Source organism: Littorina saxatilis, linkage group LG5 (assembly GCF_037325665.1).
Source record: "Littorina saxatilis isolate snail1 linkage group LG5, US_GU_Lsax_2.0, whole genome shotgun sequence".
Taxonomy (NCBI): Eukaryota; Metazoa; Mollusca; class Gastropoda; order Littorinimorpha; family Littorinidae; genus Littorina; species Littorina saxatilis.
The window spans coordinates 49,575,547-49,594,927 of NC_090249.1; the positions used below are offsets into that span (position 1 = coordinate 49,575,547).

The following is a 19,381-nucleotide window of genomic DNA, read 5'->3' on the forward strand; positions in this document are numbered from 1 at the left end:
CCGTGAATTAGTGTTGGTGGTGGGTTGATGTCAACCATTGTTTTGAAAAAAGCAACCCCCCAAAAAATATCAAACACACACACACACACAATTCTTGAAACACAGACTGCGAGAAGCTTAGTGTCAACGTAAAAGACGGTTATCCTTATCAGTACCCCACCTTTGAAGTTAGTTAGTTAGCTGTTGCTTTTCGGGTCCAGCGGACCATAAAAGGCCAAATCAGGACCCCCACCTTTGAAGAAAAGGAAGAAAACGTTCAAGGATCAGAAAAGGGCACAACAACGTGTAACCAGCCAGAAAACACTTTAGATTCTGTGGGGAGGGCAGGGAACGGTGGGGGGCAATGGTGGAGATGGGGGTGGTTGAGTTGGGGTATGGGGACAGTTGTGTGAGGGGGGGGGGGTCTTGGGGAGGATAGAGAAGGGGGTCCAGGGGACCAAGGGCCGCCATCTGTCGCCAGAGGTTATGCGGAGGGACGGGGATGGATGGGGAGGGGGGGATTGGGAGCGAGATCGGTGCGCATTTTGCTGCATCTGCTGAATGCCTGGGAGAAAGGGTTGCCATGACGACGCGTGACGGCAGGAAGAGCCAATCAATACTGGCGGGGTCTAGGAGAACCGCGACACGGCACCAGGCCTACCCCTGCGCCATCGTGGATCCCTGGCATTGTGGCCACCATGCTGTTGTTGGCAGCGAAAGGGCCATTGTGTGCGGAATGGAGGCCTATAGACTGTCCAGAAGCCACGCTGTGACGGCCGGTGTGACGATGACATCTTGGTCCCGCCGTCATATTACGATTCTCGGCCTCGTTGATCTTGTATAAACTCCACACTTTAACACACACAAAACTCCCCTCGATAGTACTGATGAGCGACCTTGGGTACCTTACATTCATGGGGCCAAATTTGTCCAACCAATGTTTTGTATTTAACTTAGAAATTTGATTTATCCTAAAATGTTTCCCTTCTCATTCAAGAGACATAACCACTCGGTACACGTTTTCGAAGAAATCGATTTTGGGGGTGATATCTATTAAATTTCACCACCAATTTTCTTCACATGCAAGAAACTGACATGCTTTTCGTCCTGAAATAATTTCACTTCATTGATTTTACCAGGAAACAACATTTCAGTCTTGAGTTTATATCGAGGGGGTAATATGACCACGGGGCCAAGATGACATCGGCACACCGGCACTGGTCACAAACCAGAACCATTGATGGCAATACAGGCAGCAGCGTCTTCTGGATGCCGTGTGGCTGAATAATGTATCTGCTGCAGTGGAGCCATCTGAGGAAATGAGGTCTTGTTAAAGCAGAGATTAATTTACAGTGGTTATGAACAGAAATTCCTAAAAGTCAAGTATTATAAAAGGGGGAAGTCTTTAAATTGAGGAGATGGGATCTTAAAAGGGGGTTTCACTGTAGTAAAAGATATTGCGACCTGCCACTCGGCCAAACCCAACAGATGTCTGCCCAGTGGTTTTGCATTCTGACCGCAACTTTTTAAGATAATGACCTGCTCATTTTAAGGAAGGATTCGCAATGTTCTGGCCTTGAAATATACATTTACAATATAAGTCACAAACACACAAACTGTCTCTCTGCTTCTGCTGCAGGCTTCTCCTTGCCCCCCTCCCCTTTCAACAGATAGGAGTCTTGGCTATTGAAGGGAATAAGCACATCCTCACACATTCTTCACCTTTTACCCTTCTCATCGTGGGTTCTGTGTTTAATGTGTTTGTGTCTTGTAGTTGTACTGTGTACATGTGGTCTTGATTTGAGCGTGTGGAGATGATTGAATGGCTGTGCTTGATTGATTTGATTACAATCAAAGTCACACACACACACACACACACACACACACACACACACACACACACACACACACACACACACACACACACACACACACAAGTTGGACCTGTGTACTATTTTTACCTGCCTGTTACCAGAAAAATATTTTTATTTTATTTTTTGCGAATTTGATTGCATTCTTAGTCTTTATGAAAGGAAAGTAAGGCAGAAGAGGTCTGATTTGACCCAAAGTGGGTGCATTTCCTGTAGGTGGACTTCTTGTAGGTGTTTTTCCTGTTCAAGGGAATGCGCCCGGGTGGAATTCCGGGTGGTTTTCTCGGATCTCGTTGGAGGCCATGTCACACCGTGCTACACCCTCAAAAATGACGTTTCTACCGGAAGTGTGTCTATTTAGAAACGTTCCCAACATTCAATCCATAGTGCAAAAAAGATGACATTTTTACTTTAGTTACAATGAGTGGACCTTAATTATGACATGCGTCAAATCAATTATTAGAGTGAAGCTTTGTATGACAACTCGACCAACAACCCGCAGTATCACTTTGCTGTCAGCTGTTTAACACATGTTTACCTCCTGTTGGGTGGTCAAGTATAGCGTTCCTATATGTCTAAGATGTGGGACAGTGCACATATGACTGCCACCCACCTACTCAAGGTTTTCAAACACGTTTCACAAGTTTTTGATAAACGTTTTTGCCTCAGGGGGGCTTAGAAACCCAAATATTACATTGTAAACCAACATTGAACATGAAAGCAGACATACTTATTATAAGTTATTACAATTATCCGGCCTTCCAGAATACAAACATAAAGGAAATGTCCACAGAATGCAAAACCAAACAATTAGGTATCAAAGAAACCACACCGGTGCCATAACCCTAACATCTTCCACATTACCTCACTGGTGCCATAACCCTAACATCTTCCACATTAGCACACTGGTGCCATAACCCTAACATCTTCCACATTATATTACCACACTGGTGCCATAACCCTAACATCTTCCACATTTTCATTAACCAAACAAACAAACGATAAATAATAAGACCTGACCCAATCGTTTCAGTGTACGTACTGTTTTTATATAAAATTATTCATTAAATGATGGTACTTAATAACATTAAGGTGATGACAAAACCTACCAACGAGGAAGAAGAAGATGGCGACGCAGGAGTACTGCAGTCTTGTCAAAGGGAAACTGAACTCAGCAGATTACGGAAGTCTCGTGTAGGGCACGAGATTGAGTGTGATCTGTCTATTTTTCACTAGATATTCCACCCTGGCGCGTTCCTTATACGCCGGAAAAACACCTACAGGAAGTCCGCCTACAAGAAAAGTACCCATCTTGGGTCGAATTACACCCCTTCTGTGAAAGTAAGCAATAAACACCATGCTTGGCCCATCATCAACCAAAATAAATCATCATAAAACAAGGTAATCAGTGCCGGACTAGGCTAAGAGGAGGGGGGTTGGGTTGCCAGTGGTGGTCCAGGGGGATGTTCCCCCTGGCGGGGTCAAGGGGCAGAGCCCCTTGTGGGGGTCAGGGGGCGAATATGTCATAGTCTGAGATAGGAAAATGGTCGCTCCTTGCATGAAAAGGCATAAAATAAACAATAATAAAAAATGTTTTAGGCTAGGGGGGGGGGAATAAGAATAAAAATAAGAATACTTTATTATCTCATAGAGAAATTCAGGGGTGGTACATAACAATAATACAAACAAGACATTGATTGGGGGGGGGGGGGGTTGCGCAACCCCCATAACCCCCCTCCCCCCCCCCCTCCCCCCCCCCCCCCCCCCCCGCCGGTAGTCCGGCCCTGGTAATAATAAACAAAAATTGTTGAGCAGGAAAAGAACAATCGCAGCACGTACTGTGGTTTACAATAAAGGTCAGTCGCAAATTACCATACCAAAAAAGCAGTTTAGGATGAGATAGTTTGTTTATGCTAGTGGTTTTTCGTCTGTTTATTTATTCACCTGCCCTGAGATGTTGAAAATGCAAACCGAAAAGAGGTAGAATTGTAGAGGTACTTGCAAGGCAAGGTCCCTCTGCTTAGCGGACACTTGGGAATAAGGGACACCCTTCATTGTCTCCCTTGTAGCAGAGGACAACTGCGATTGAGGGACAGTTTCTGATTCAGTTCATCTTTTCAATTTTTCTTATCAGCACTAAACATGTGCAATCGACCGCTTTTGACATGTACCACTCTTCAGTTTCAGTACCTTTATTTTAAAATAAACATGTATTGTAATCTTTTGGTACACTTTGTGATTTTTGATTTTTTTGCTTGTTTTACCCATGTAAAATGGTAACAAGAGACGTTTTAACAATGATGATCCACACATTATTTGTTATTTTTGTCTGTCCTCCTATATTGCAATGTACACGGTATTTGAGACAGTTTGTTATTACTTACGCAGCTTTTGACCTTTGAAAATTTAGCCTTTTTTTGTTTTGTGATACTTACTCAGCCATTTTCAGTTCTGTGGTTGCTGAAACGTATTTGTATTGTTTTGTCTTGTGTGTGGAATTCAGCATTCCATAATGAAGACGTCCTTAATTAAGTTGTTTTGTTTTTCACCTCGCTCCTTCAGGCGGTAATCCCTGGGTGGTTACGTATAAAGGTAAAGAACCCTGTACACACAGGAGAAAGCCAAAGTTCTAAGTACAGATGTGCTGCTGTTCTCATCATATTCAGTGTTTTTCTTCTTCAGTCTGACAGTGCATCCTTTCCACCTTTCTTACCTCCCTTCCCTTCCACACAACTTTCTGTTTCCATACTAGTGGGCAGCTCAAAATCTGCTTGTCTGCATTACAGTTGTATATATATAGCCTGTAGGAGGTCAAGGAATTAATGATGATTAAATAATGAGGGGATGGGCAGGCAGAGGCAGTTCTTTGCTGCACATTTCAAAACTTGATCAAATGAAGCAGAACGCAGTGTTTTAGGACCTAAAAAACCAAAGGGAAGTAAGCGCTTTAAAATGCATACAGCATGTGCAGCAAGAGTCAGTGAGAGTTATGCGGAACCAATCTCCTGGCACCTGAGACAATAACAAGCATTTCAGAGCCTCTTCCTCTTTAATCCGAACTTATCCCTCCTGAAAACTGAGAAAACATTTGCTGTGTATCCATGGCATAGCTATAAGCTTGAAGATATAGGAAGTTTATCCAGATTTTTTTTTAGATAGTTTGTCCAAATATGACTGTAGCCACTTTGAGGAGCTCATGAAGTCAGCCCTATTAATAGTTTTTCAGGATGCAGTAATTTTGAGGATTATGACAAGATTGGAAAAAGAGAGGCTTTTTCTTCTTTTAGAAGGACAAGCCTAATTTATATCATTGTGTAGATGTTTGTAAGTTTGTTTTAGCTTTTTCTCCTAGCTGTTATCATGCAAAGAGTGATCTAAAACATTGCTGCTTAAATAGTAGAATTGCCTCTGAACTGCCCTAAAACAAGGCTAAAGGGGAAATGGGTTAAAGAAAAGGGGTTGGATTTCTTTATCTGTGTGAGTAGCGTGTACTTTTCTGTGTGTCGTTTGAACATAGCCAGGATGTGCCTGTGTTTTCTTTGCGGGGCTTGTGTAGCGTTGGTGTGTAGTGTGTACTGTGTTGTCGCTCAGTGGCGGTGTGTCGCCCAAGCCCCCGCTGTGACTCAAAGGCTACATGTGTGTAATCTAGCCTGTGGCGTGTACTGTGTAGCCACTGTGTTGTGCTGCCTCCTGGCTGTGTACTCTTGTTTCATGCACTCACTCTGCCCAGTGTGTGCCTTTGTGTGTGTGTGTGTGTGTGTGTGTGTGTGAGAGAGAGGGGGTTATAAGTTGTTGATTTGGAAATGTTTGTGTGTGTGTGAGAGAGAGTTGGATGGGGGAGGGGGGGTTGTAAGTAGTTGATTTGAAAATGTGTGTGTGTGTTTGTGGGTGTGTGTGTGTGTGTGTGTGTGTGTGTGTGTGTGTGTGTGCGAGTTGGGGGGGTTGTAAGAATTGATTTGGAAATGTGTGTGTGCGTGCATCTGTGTGTGTGTGCGGGCATGATCTGTTACTAGATGATCTTCCCCAGATGATACATTTTTAGGAAATGAACAAATTACGTTTCAAACACAAAGTAAAGGTTATGAAAAGGTAAATCCATTTAAACTGGCTGGCCAATGCAGCCCTTCCAGCGCCAGCGGCTGCAGGACAAAAAAATCAAATCTCCCCTCTTTTCTTCTCCCCTTAATCTCTCTTTGCCTGATGTTTTCAAAAATCATTAAAGTCATATTATCACCAACACATCTCAAGTCATTTTCTATGGAATGATATTTATTTTTCCTCTTCTGTTTTTTTATTTTTTTTTATTCAATTAGTTTTGAACAAAGTCCTTTTTTCATTAGAAGGAATAAAGAATTTAAAGTTTGTACCAGATCAAAAAGTGTTTAAATTCAGGTGTTTTTCTCGTAATTATTTCCCTTTCTGATCGCTTTTTAAGTACCCCCCTCCCCCTTGAAACAAAAAGAGAAAGAAAGAATATAATTAAAAAAAGAATTATAAGCTGTTCTAGCTCTGGCATCTACTGATCAAGTGCAAGTGTGATTGAGTACATGTCAAACCACAAGGTCGCGTGTAGTTCACGTACTTCACATCTGAATACGTCCCACACGGACATAGACTAAACAGACCCGACCGTAACAAGGAGTCCAAGTAAACCGGCCTTTAGTTCAAACCACGGTTACGTGTATGGACTGTTGACACAAGCAGCCTCCCAGCTTTTTTTTTTTTTTTTTTTTTTCCCTCCAACTAACAACCTCAGGTCTCCGAGCTGTTTTTTGCTGAACGGGTTTTGCTTCCACAGTCGATATTGGTGGGGTGGTGGGGTGGGTGAGACGAGTGGGTGGGGATGGGGGTAGAGTGGTTGCGTGCAGTTGGATCGATAGATAGTCAATGGCACTTGGAAGAGGGAGTGCTGAACTGTGCTATATTGAAGTGGTGCGTGTTAGGTTGCTAGAAATGGTGGGGGGGGGGGGGTGGTGAGGAGGAGGATGGAAGACAGAGAGTGACAGGGGGTGGGCACAGACAGAGTGAGGAGAGAGAGGGGTGTGTGTGTGTGTGTGTGTGTGCGAGCACGCGTGTGTGTGTGTATGTGTGCGCGAGCATGTGTGTGTGCGCGAGCATGTGTGTGTGTGCGAGCACGTGTGTGTGTGTGTGTGTGTGCGAGCACGTGTGTGTGTGTGTGCGCGCGAGCACGTATGTGAGTGTGTGTGTCTGCGAGCACGTGTGTGTGTGTGTGTGTGTGTGTGTGTGCGAGCACGCGCGCGTGTGTGTGTGTGTGTGTGTGTGTGCGCGAGCACGTGTGTGCAGTGTGTGTGTGCGAGCACACGTGTGTGTGTGTGTGTGTGTGTGTGTGCGAGCACGCGTGTGTGTGTGTGTGCGAGCACGTGTGTGTGTGTGTGTGCGAGCACGTGTGTGTGTGTGTAGAAGGAGGAGGAAGGGGGTTAGATTAAAGAGGAATCTTGAACAAGAAATGGGAGAGATGCACATGTTGGGGGGAGGGGGGGGGTGAGGGAAGAGGGGAATATGTATCCATGTTTGTGTGTGTGCGTGTGCGTGGGTGTTCCAGCGTGTGTGCGTGCGTGCGCGAGGTGTGTGTGTGTGTGTGTGACGAAGGGTAGTTGCACAAGCATTGTGGCAAGTGAGGCAGCGTTCAATACACCAATTTCTGTATGTGTTTTCATTTCATGTCAAAGTCCACTTGAGAGTCAAGAAGGCCATGGGTACTGTGTCATCTCTCACATATATTTTATCTCTCATATTTCTTTTGTGGTTATTAATTATACCCTTCTTTATTCATAATTGTATGTACACTTTGTGCCCTTTCTTGCCCCCTTTCCAGCATAAACAAATGTCTCCCGTCAAATTCAGTAATGTTCGACAACATGTGATCCTTCAGTTTAGGAGTAGCGACAGGATCATAGAGGTTATAGAAAGGTCGGATTTTCCTGGAAGACAGAACAGTCTTATCCGAACGACCTGGCTGTGTTTTTATTTTGTGATTTGAAGAAAAAATAATAAACATTCACCAAGCCAATTTTGTTTTAAATTTAAAAAAATGTATAACCATTTATCACGCCAATTTTGTTTTAGGTGAAAACGCGACCCTTAATGTCTGTCGGTTTTTTAGCATTGATCAAGAGGGTTTTGTAAGATATGATGTTAACATTAGTGTTTGATTTATGTATGAACATTGAAGTATGAAGGACACAGTACCCATGAGTGTTTGAATTCGTTTCTTGTTTATGTTTCTTCCACTATAGACTAGATGTTTACTTTTTCAAATCCCAGAAAGAAGCCTAGAATGTCAAAATGGGTTGACCTTGAAGCTTTTTGATTTTTTGTATATATACCATTGTTATGATTATTGATTTATCCATTTGAAGCTGCAAAGATTTGAATGCATAAGACGATCTAACAGAAGAAAAAAAAATCCCAGCTTGTAACATTTAAAAAAAAAAAAGCTTTTGATATGACTGTTTTTATCAATTCATAATTATCTATGTTATATATTTTTTTTTAAGAGTACTCTTATGTTTTGATTCTTTTCCAAATGTGTTTAAATCGTAACCCAACTCTGGTCAAATATTAAAGGCTTCGATTCTTTAAGATGTTTGTTTTTAAGGAAAAGTGTGCAAAGGGACCAAGAAACATTCTGTAATTAATTACGATGTAAAAAGCATCACAGAATGCTGACAGCTGAGGGGAAATCACATGTGTATATTTGTTGAACTAAAGTGTATTCTGTGTTTTGTATTTGATAATATCCTGGTCTTAGCAGTGCTATTGCACTGTTACCCTTCGGAATCTGCGAACACTGCCCCAACCCCTCTCTCTCTCTCTCCCACTCTTACGCTATTTCTTCTCCCCCTCCCCCGCCCCTTCCCCCCCCCCCCCCCCACCACAGATCATCTCGTGCCTAATTAGTGTGGGAAGTTGTGAAGGATTTTCTCTGTATTTTGAGAGCTTGAGAGAGTTTATTGAGACACTTCAACGCCTCGCCCACAAGTGGCATTTTACAAACAGTGTCGAGAGCTCTCGCTGTGCAAGTCATGGGGCGGAAATAAACCTTTGAAAAGTTGTAGGGTTTAAAGATACTGTCCTTCTGGCGTGCGCGATTATGTTTACCGCCTCGGATCTGACCAGGCGTTCACCTGGATTAACATCATTCATACACTAGGACCACCACCCCCACACACACACACACACACACATGCACACCCACACACACAAAAAACACTGCATCTACAGATTCACTGCTTTATGCGAAGAGTGGGACATCTACAGATTCACTGCTTTATGCGAAGAGTGGGACATCTACAGATTCACTGCTTTATGTGAAGAGTGGGACATCTACAGATTCACTGCTTTATGTGAAGAGTGGGACATCTACAGATTCACTGCTTTATGTGAAGAGTGGGACATCTACAGATTCACTGCTTTATGTGAAGAGTGGGACATCTACAGATTCACTGCTTTATGCGAAGAGTGGGACATCTACAGATTCACTGCTTTATGCGAAGAGTGGGACATTTTTCCCAATAGACGAATTCCAGAAATAACTCTGTCAGGTTTTTATTGGTTGTGGAAGAGTTTTTTTCCTTGCTTTTCCATTGAAACACTGAGGCAAGCTACTCGTGACATTGGAGGCTTGCCCCAGTGTTGCTATGGAAATAAGGGAAAGCAACTCTTCCACAATCGATAACAACTTGACAGAGTTATTTCCGAACATCATCTATTAATTTCGTATGTGACGCCACTATGTCAGACTGCGAAATGAATTCACGAACGACGACAAAATTCCACTCTGCTCGAGAAGCTACCTGGCTGTTGATCCTTGGTATGTGTCCCCGTATAAAGATGCTCTTACCCATGTGAAATCCTGGTCATATCTGTTGTGGCGCACATGATAGTTTTCTCGTGGAGGACTGCACTTTTTAAGTAGCGATCAGCCTGTCTGAAGATGAGGAAGATTAGATCGATCCTCCACAGTGTGTTTGTGTTTCAAAGATCAAGAAGATACCATTATTGCTCAGGGGCGGGGCCGTTTCGAAAAGTTAATACAGTGTGAAAGCCTTGGTATTTGAACATGTCTGGCTATGTTTGGAGCAGGCTTCAATGATAGACTGTGTAAATGTGTACCCCTGCTTGTCAGCCGTGTGTGTCTAAGGCATGGCATTGAAACTACAAGTGCAACTCAGGTGGTTATTCTACTTCCCACGCTAGACTGGCTATAACATATATAAATGTATGTATGCTTCATAAACTTTTTTTTGAAGGTAACTGGGCGCTGACGATTTGAGGCACCTTTCATAACATCGTCATTTTTGGAATGCCATTTCCATTGTCCCACGGGCCTTTACCCCTCTCCCAGTACCCCCCTTCTGCTTTCCCTCTGCCCTGTTCTGTTCTTCGTGGGGTCATTCTGTATTTTGGACAAAGATAACATTCAGCGAATCCCCACCTTTGATTCATGGATTTGCTGACCATATGTTGCCTTTAATTGTTTTTGTTGTTGTTTTTGGGGTGGGTTTTTTTTTGGGGGGGAAGGCTCAAATTAACTTAGAGAAAAATATTATTTCATTACCCACACTGCACGTTTAACGCTCATTTTGTATCTACCTTACTGCCTTAACAGTGGAAGTTTAAATATGCATTTGATTATTCCTTAACCACTATTAACCTCATGAACGTGTTAATAAATAAGCATTTTCTTTCCAAGAATATATGCATATTTTTTCATGTGCTTAGGTTTGCTTATCACAGCTGGTTGCTTTTCTTGCGTATTTGTTTTCCTGTCTTTTGACTAATTTACTCATTAAGCTGCGATTTTTACAAATATGTTTTTTTTATTTTTATCTGGTTTTGACATTGACTGCATTGAAATGCGTTAGTTGTTTAAACACGCAGCGCTGTATGTTTGAGCTGTTTTGACACACTGTGTTGTATATATGAGCTGTTTTGACACGCTGTATTGTATGTGTGAGTTGTTTTGACACGCTGTGTTGTATGTGTTGTGTAGAGTTCCCGACAGGCTACCCGCGCATTCTACTCCACCCCAAGCTGAAGTCTGTGGAGAAAGGGCTGAGTACCATCATGCAGTGCGAGGCGCAAGGTGACCCCGAAATCACCATCATGTGGCTCAAAGACATGATTCCCGTCGACCTCACTGACCCACGGATACAGCTACTGGATAATGGTGAGTCTGAATGTCCTTGTATCCCTCAATGAAATACAGTGGAACCCCCCTTTTAAGACCTTCACAAATCTGAGAAAATCAGGTCTTAAAAAGGAGGGAGTCTTAAAATGGAGGGAGTCTTAAAATGGAGGTAACTTTACAGAGCTTATTAACAGAAAATCTGAAAAAGCAAGGTCTTAAAATGGAGGAAGTTTTAAATTGGGGGGTCTTAAATTGGGAGGTTCCACTGTACAATACCGATACATGCACAGCCTGGCTAGCGGTGACCTCACGATACCTGCTCAGCCTGGCCAGCGGTGACCTCACCATACATGCACAGCCTGGCTAGCGGTGACCTCACGATACATGCACAGCCTGGCTAGCGGTGACCTCACGATACATGCACAGCCTGGCCAGCGGTGACCTCACCATATATGCACAGCCTGGCTAGCGGTGACCTCACCATACATGCACAGCCTGGCTAGCGGTGACCTCACGACACATGCACAGCCTGGCTAGCGGTGACCTCACGACACATGCACAGCCTGGCTAGCGGTGACCTCACGACACATGCTCAGCCTGGCTAGGGGTGACCTCACGATACATGCACAGCCTGGCTAGCGGTGACCTCACCATACATGCACAGCCTGGCCAGCGGTGACCTCACCATACATGCACATCCTGGCTAGCGGTGACCTCACGATACATGCACAGCCTGGCTAGCGGTGACCTCACGATACATGCACAGCCTGGCTAGCGGTGACCTCACAATACATGCACAGCCTGGCTAGCGGTGACCTCACAATACATGCACAGCCTGGCTAGCGGTGACCTCACAATACATGCACAGCCTGGCTAGCGGTGACCTCACGATACATGCACAGCCTGGCTAGCGGTGACCTCACGATACCTGCTCAGCCTGGCTAGCGGTGACCTCACGATACCTGCTCAGCCTGGCTAGCGGTGACCTCACGATACATGCTCAGCCTGGCTAGCGGTGACCTCACGATACATGCACAGCCTGGCTAGCGGTGACCTCACCATACATGCACAGCCTGGCTAGCGGTGACCTCACGATACATGCACAGCCTGGCTAGCGGTGACCTCACGATACCTGCTCAGCCTGGCTAGCGGTGACCTCACAATACATGCTCAGCCTGGCTAGCGGTGACCTCACAATACATGCACAGCCTGGCTAGCGGTGACCTCACAATACATGCACAGCCTGGCTAGCGGTGACCTCACAATACATGCACAGCCTGGCTAGCGGTGACCTCACGATACATGCACAGCCTGGCTAGCGGTGACCTCACGATACATGCACAGCCTGGCTAGCGGTGACCTCACAATACATGCACAGCCTGGCTAGCGGTGACCTCACCAGTTTGTTTTCTCTATTGAAATGACTTGGTCAGCGAGGCAAATTTAATTCTAGACATTTTTTGTCATCTATCGAGAGACATACATAAAAAGTGACATAACTTCTACGTGACGCCATCATGTTATTCACATTTTTGACGTCTTCTCAAACTTTGCTTTTTTTTTTACGCTAGAGGTTTCACTTTAAGAAGGGAAGGTCAAGAAAGGACGTAATGTGTTTTTTTCCATCGATGCAGTATCTCATTAAAGATAAACGACAGAATAAACCAACCAAGACGTCTCTTCCGGACCCCCTCTTCCAAGATAAAACATCCCACATTCTCACTGTTGCTTCTCCTGCATGTCTCTCAGAAAACGACCACAAATTTTCGAGAACCATGTTTGTCTCTGTGACTTCGTCACACATGTACCAGCAGGAGAAAATTACTCGTAAGGTCACCGCTGGGCTGTGCATGCATCGTTATCGTATTTCATTAATGTACAGAGTTAAAGTTTGTTTGAAAGATATGATTCCTGTCGACCACAGTGATCAATGCAGCTATTGAGTAATGGTTAGTTTTGCTGATGGGGTCTATGTCGACCAAAAGAGTGGGATTCCCTGTAGGGGGATTCCCTGTATACAGGGAAGCCCACAGGGTGGAGTTTTTCAATAAAACTTGCAAACCATACTCGAATTTCTAAGAAATATTAAAAAAGATCGAAAAACATCAAATTCTACTGATGTCGCTAAGCATCACGTGACTTTAAGCGATATCAGCGAAACGCTACAGGAACTACACCCTGTGGTATTCCCTGTATACAGGGAATCCACCTACAGGAACTCCACCTACAGGGAATCCCACTCTTTTGGTCGACATAGACCCCATCAGCTCAGCGTTAGTTTTGGGGAGAGCGAGCAAGCCGCAGAACAAGGGACGCAACCCTTTAGTAAGGGAATGTCTCTTTATAAGGAGTTGCTTCCCTTACATAAAGTGAGATTTCTTGAACCACCAGTCGCAAGTTTCTCCTCTTTACTGCCTCTGGTATCACCATGGCAACCAATTGAAAAGTACGTACAGAGATAGACAGTGCTTGCTTTGACTGAAGACTTGAAATATGAGGAGGAGGGAGACAAAACTGAGGATAGTGGTCAAATCAGACTTTGTCCTGTGTGTGTGTGTGCATGTGTGTGTGTGTATGTGTGTGTGTGTGTGTGTGTGAGGGAGGGAGAGAGAGAGTTCGAGAGGCGGAGGGGGGTATGAAGAGAGGAAGAAATTGGATCTGGTAGGAGGGGGTGGGGAGAAGTGGTATTGGTTTTGGAGACAACAACAAAAGCAGATTAAAATACAGAACATTACAAGTTGAGGACCAAAACTAGATGATGTTGCTGATGATACTGAACTTCATTATTTTCCTGAAAGCATTTGATGACAATTAAGTATTGCACACCTTAATCACAAGAGGGACATCTTAGAAAAGAAAGGTGCTTCACCTTCTTCAAGTTGTAATTGTACACAGACTATGCTTAACATTTCGTAAGAGGCGACTAACGGATTCTGTTTCTCCTTTTACCCTTGTTAAGTGTTTCTTGTATAGAATATAGTCAATGTTTGTAAAGATTTTAGTCAAGCAGTATGTAAGAAATGTTAAGTCCTTTGTACTGGAAACTTGCATTCTCCCAGTAAGGTCATATATTGTACTACGTTGCAAGCCCCTGTCCAGAGCAATTTTTTGATTAGTGCTTTTGTGAACAAGAAACAATTAACAAGTGGCTCTATCCCATCCCCCCCCCCCCCCCCTTTCCCCGTCGCGATATAACCTTGAACGGTTGAAAATGACGTTAAACACCAAATAAAGAAATGCTTAACATTGTCTCATTTCATTTTTCCCCCAAGTATTTATTGGGGCATTTAATGGAATTGTCCTGAAGAAGCCTCCATAGGTAAAAACTTGGGGGCTGGGCCGCTATTGCGCGGGTCCGCTATTGCGCGGGGCCGCTATTGCGCGGGTCTAACCCTAACCCTAACCATAACCCTAACTCTAACCCCCGCGATAGCAGACTCGCGCAATAGCGGGCCGACCCCAAAAACTTGACATCCTTGTGCTGTCCTTGTCTTGGTGAATAAAAATCTCTCTTCTTTATAAACACATTTTTAACATTATTTGTATCACCTACAGTCATTTAACAAAAATAAAATTGTTAACATTTTGACAAAATAACCTGTTTTAAAATTGCCCAAATTCAATGTTTCTCCAGGCTACCTGCAGATTCAGAACAGCCAGGAGTCTGACGAGGCGACGTATGAGTGTGTGGCGGAAAATGAACTAGGTGTGGCGTACTCCTACCCCGCCATGATGTATGTCAAAGGTAAGTCACTTTGCTTTTATACACTGGAGAGCTGTTTACACACAACTTTCTGCAGTCTGCTGTTGTTTGGTGGAATTTTTTGGTGGTTTAAAAGGTGGTCTTGTGTGGTTTTGCTTTTGCATACATGCAAGAAGTAAATATGTCCCTGCTGTGTGTGTGTGTGTCTGTCTGTCTGTCTGTCTGTCTGTGGCTGTGGGTACGTGCGTTCATGTGTTTGTCTGTTATTCTGTCTGGGTTTTTTCTTATGTAGCTGTCTGAACGCTTTCCTATCAGTCTATCTGTCATCTCTTTCTGTTGCATGTGTCTGTGTGTCTCTCAGAAAAAGAGAGGGAGAGATTGTGTGTGTAGGATAAAAAGAGAATGTGTGAGTGAGTATGTGATAGAGTGCGTGTGTATGTGCATGTGTACACACGCACCTGCATCTAGACTGGTACCCTGGCAAGGATGTCTGCATCTGCGCACATCATAAAAATGTTTAAGAATATATTCCAGCTTGCCAACAAAATCCCGTATCACAGCGGGAACAAGCCTAAAAAAACGCTTTCTCCTCTTTCACACCAGTGTGTGAAAGTGTTCAGGGACTACGATCCTCCCAACACTTGTGTTCTTTACATATTGTTAGGCCTCGACTGGGGCACTTTCACACCACATAAACATCGCTCTTTTCTCTTTGTGTGTTTTTTACCCTCGCTACAGCTGCTGGCTAAATAAAATATCCAGACCTGCCGGAATTTCAAAGAGTTTTTTTCTCCCAATCAAACGCTGGATTAGATAAGAGTGATTTTGGTTTAATGTGCGATTCACCAACTTGCTTACTCACTGGAACGAGGGAAATACAGTGGTACCTTTCTTTTAAGACCGTCAGAGGTCTGAGAAAATCAGACGAGCTCGAGGGAGGGAGTATTATAATGGAGGTTGTTTCTGTATTTTTGACCATAATATGACATTTTAGCTTTTACCCAGATCGAGACAGTCATTGTACTTCGAGACTGCCCTAGCGTTCATATTTCTGTTTGTTATGCATTCAGATAATAAAGTTGTATTGAATTTAATTGATTTCTTTTTGGTCAACAAAAAATACAAATAACAATTATGTATCGATCCATTTTAGTTTTAGTCGGCAGCTGACATCACATGAAGAAAGAAGAAAACAATCGAGTGTTTCGGGTGAAGGGCGGCGGGGGGGGGGGGGGGGGGGGCATTTTTTAATTTGGGGACCTGTAAAAGGGGGGTTCCACTGTAGATGGTGTCGGATCTAGGCAGCAGACATGTTGTTCTTAGAAAACAACTTGGTCCTGTGGGAATTTGCGTGTGGAGGGTACAAGGGAGGTGCTAGTATTGAGTCAGTTAGCTCAGAGGGTAGGGGGCTCGGGTAGGTGTATCTGTTTCTGACATCTAACCGTTTATTTATTCTGCCATCTGCACTCATAAAGTTATGCACTAGATAATTCTCGCCTGTCTGAGTTTGGTTTTCATTTTGCCACACGCCTCGTGGGTGAGTCGCCGTTAGAACTGACGAGAAATCATGCGTTCTTGTTTTAGTGTGATTCTGCAGCATGACTATCATGCCGTTCAGGCTGTCCTTAATTCAACACGAAGTTGACTTCGCGCAGTCCTTTTACCAAAAATTCAGGGCCAAAGCTTCGTGCAGCGAGCTTCGTGAAGTAGACTCCGCGAAGTCGATTCTGTCCAATCAATATCAGGCTTCAGGAAAAGTCAGCATAATACATATTGTGTATAATTATACCTGGAGGTTTTTTGTCTTAGGAATACTGGAGGTTTTTTGTCTTAGGAATACTGACTTAAAGCAGATCTGTCCAAGACAGATTTTCTCCAAGTCTTGGATTATAAAACGGGGATTGGATTGTAGACGTTTTGAGCAGGTGACATTACTATGGAAATAATGATGTTCTTGGGAAGTAACGTCTTGTTCACACCTCCTGTGGGAGTCTTGTTCTGGAAAACAAATTGCATTTCACTTTCAACAACACGACCATGCAGCAAAACCCATCTGCATGCAGCGATAGTGTAGGTCCTTGTTGTCTCTAGGGGGGGGGGGGGGGCTGGATGGGGGGGGGGGGGGTAGTCTTTGGTAGACCTCACAGCTTGTCTGACACCGCCCATCCATTTTCACCAACAACAGCTGCCTGTGCATGTCAAGTCAGTTGCTCCCCCCACCCCCACCCCATCTCTCTCTCTCTCTCTCTCTCTCTCTCTCTCTCTCTCTCTCTCTCTCTCTCCGAGGTTGTCTCTCTCCCCCTGTCTCTCTAATTCTCTCTTTCCTTCTCTCTATTTATTTATCTCTCTCTCTCTCTCTCTCTCTCTCTCTCTCTCTCTCACACACGCACACGCACACACTCACTATCTCTCTTTCTCTCTCTCTTACACACACACGCACGCACGCACGCACACACACACACACACATACATTTGAAGTGTCTCTTTCTTTGCCCCCCCCCTCCTATCTCTGTCTCTCTCTGTCTCTCTCTCTCTCTCTCTCTGAGGTCCCGGTACACGTGTCGGACCAATCTTGGTGAAAAATGGGCAGGTTAAGTGAACCTAAGTAGTGTCGTTACAAGTTTCAACGGGGATGAGGTAGTGGTGGTGAGTGGGGCTGAGTGTGTGTATACGGGGGAGGGGGTCCTTTATTCTCTGACACGAGAAGGTGTCATGTAAACGTAAATGCATGCTTCACAAAACAATTTAGAGTGCAGGTTGAAAAGAACAAGTATTTAGATGAAGCTAACTGGACTTCTATGTCAGGAGGAGGGGGTAGGGTCAAATATATTCCAGCGCAGCGTAGCCTTATATATCTTTGGTAGGGTAGTGTCCACCTGAGCCTGCAAGTCTGAAGATAGAGAGACAGACAGAAACACAGACAGACAGACAGAAACACAGACAGATAGACAGAAACACATACAGACAGAGACAGTGAAAATGGAAACAGCAGACAGGAAGGACGCAAGAAGGGAAGAAAGTAGAAGGTTCCCACGCAGACTGTCAACATACAACGTCATGTTTTGAAACACGGCCTCATTTACCGTCACACACCAGTAGGCGGGCAAGACCAAAGAGCTTCCCTCTTAGGTGGGGAGTTCTTTGAGGAGACCACGCAGAACGGTGTCTGCCAGCCTAAACACGAAGACATGTCTGGTTCGTTGGGGTGAGAATAAAGTTCTTGGATCGTCTCTGGTACCATGCAGCTATATCCCTTTTTTTGTAAAACAGTAAGTTCCTTTTCTCATGCAATGCATATTTCACTCGTGCAAACGACGTTAGTGCACTGAATGTCACGTTTGTTGACCCCCTAGTTCGCGATAGAGGGAAGGGTTTGCTGTCTTTATCAGTTTATGAAAACCTAATTAATAAGTTTTACGAAAAAATACTTCATTTGAAAAATAGTAATGTTTCGCTTACCACACACGATTGATGAGAAAATTCAAGCTTCTGATAAGAAAAACCAAAGTACCGGGTACCTCAAAGTATGCAACGAGGGGTTAGGGGTGGAGTAAGCGAAAGATGTTTCAATATGCCCTGGTATACCTGGCTATATTCCTCATATTAATAGTACTAGGTGAGAAGCAAAGCCTCTGGAATATGGATGGGAGGCGTGGAGGGAGGGGAGGAAGGGTGGCGGGAGTACTTTCCCACACCGTAGAATCACGGGTATCTGGTAGCATCCTCTGAAGTCTTGGGCACTGACTTGTGGTGATAAAACGTCTGGAAATGACAGTAACGATGCGTTTCATGGACCTTCCTCGCGCCTCTCCTGACTCCTATACCTGGAGTGTTTGTTCTGCGTGCTACTTCTGCTGTCAGTTTGTCCTACCTCTTGTTGTCTTCCTGTGTTGTAAACTTTCTGTGTATGTGTGTGTGTGTGTTTCTCATGGTGCAGTTTTATTCTCTCTCTTTCTCTTTTCTCTCTCTCTCTCTCTCTCTCTCTCTCTCTCTCTCTCTCTCTCTCTCTCTCTCTCTCTCTCTCTCTCAGTATCAGTCTCAGCTCTCTCTCTCTCTCTCTCTCTCTCTCTCTCTCTCTCTCTCTCTCTCTCTCTCTCTCTCTCTCTCTCTCCCTCTCTCTCTCTCAGTATCAGTCTCAGCCTCTCTCTCTCTCTCTCTCTCTCTCTCTCTCTCTCTCTCTCTCTCTCTCTCTCTCTCTCTCTCTTTCATTTGAGTACTTCCTAGGTCCTAGCTTGTGTATATTATTGGATCCCCAGAGAGATTACTGTCTGACTGACTGCGCTCATGTATGCGTGTGTGTATGTAAGTGTGTGTTTGTGTGTACTTGCTAGCTCGCTGGCCGGTTCTGATTTTAAGCCTATTGGTCTTGAAATGTTCCTTGATGTCGATGTCAATAACCAAATATAAATTGCCATTCCTTGAATTTCCATAGCATTTTCGCGATTTCGTTGCATGCAGATCGTATACACGCTTCAACATGTCTTCAAAATCATCTCCCTCTCTTCCCCACTGATTCCGATTAGGCTATTTCCGTGCCACATTTGCTAGAAAAACGTGGCAGATAAAGAGTATTGGCTGTGTAATTCAAGAAGGCGGAAAGCAGATTCCGGAGTGTCGGGCAAAAATATAGCGTAACACAACGCGGGGGGAACAGATGTTTTGCACGGAATGTTG

The 19,381-nt window shown here is 44.2% G+C and overlaps 1 protein-coding gene across 4 annotated transcripts in view; it reads left to right on the forward strand.

Annotated features, from left to right (window-relative positions):
* LOC138967367 (tyrosine-protein phosphatase Lar-like) overlaps positions 1 to 19,381 on the forward strand; it is a gene marked incomplete at its 5' end in the record, with an annotated part of 172,642 nt that overhangs the window by 25,960 nt on the left and 127,301 nt on the right. For 3 of the 4 annotated variants that reach the window (XM_070339894.1, XM_070339895.1, XM_070339897.1), the window contains 3 exon segments: positions 4,413 to 4,442; positions 10,867 to 11,043; positions 14,639 to 14,749. In XM_070339894.1, the coding sequence (XP_070195995.1) occupies positions 4,413 to 4,442; positions 10,867 to 11,043; positions 14,639 to 14,749 (318 nt within the window). 4 annotated transcript variants of the gene reach the window in all.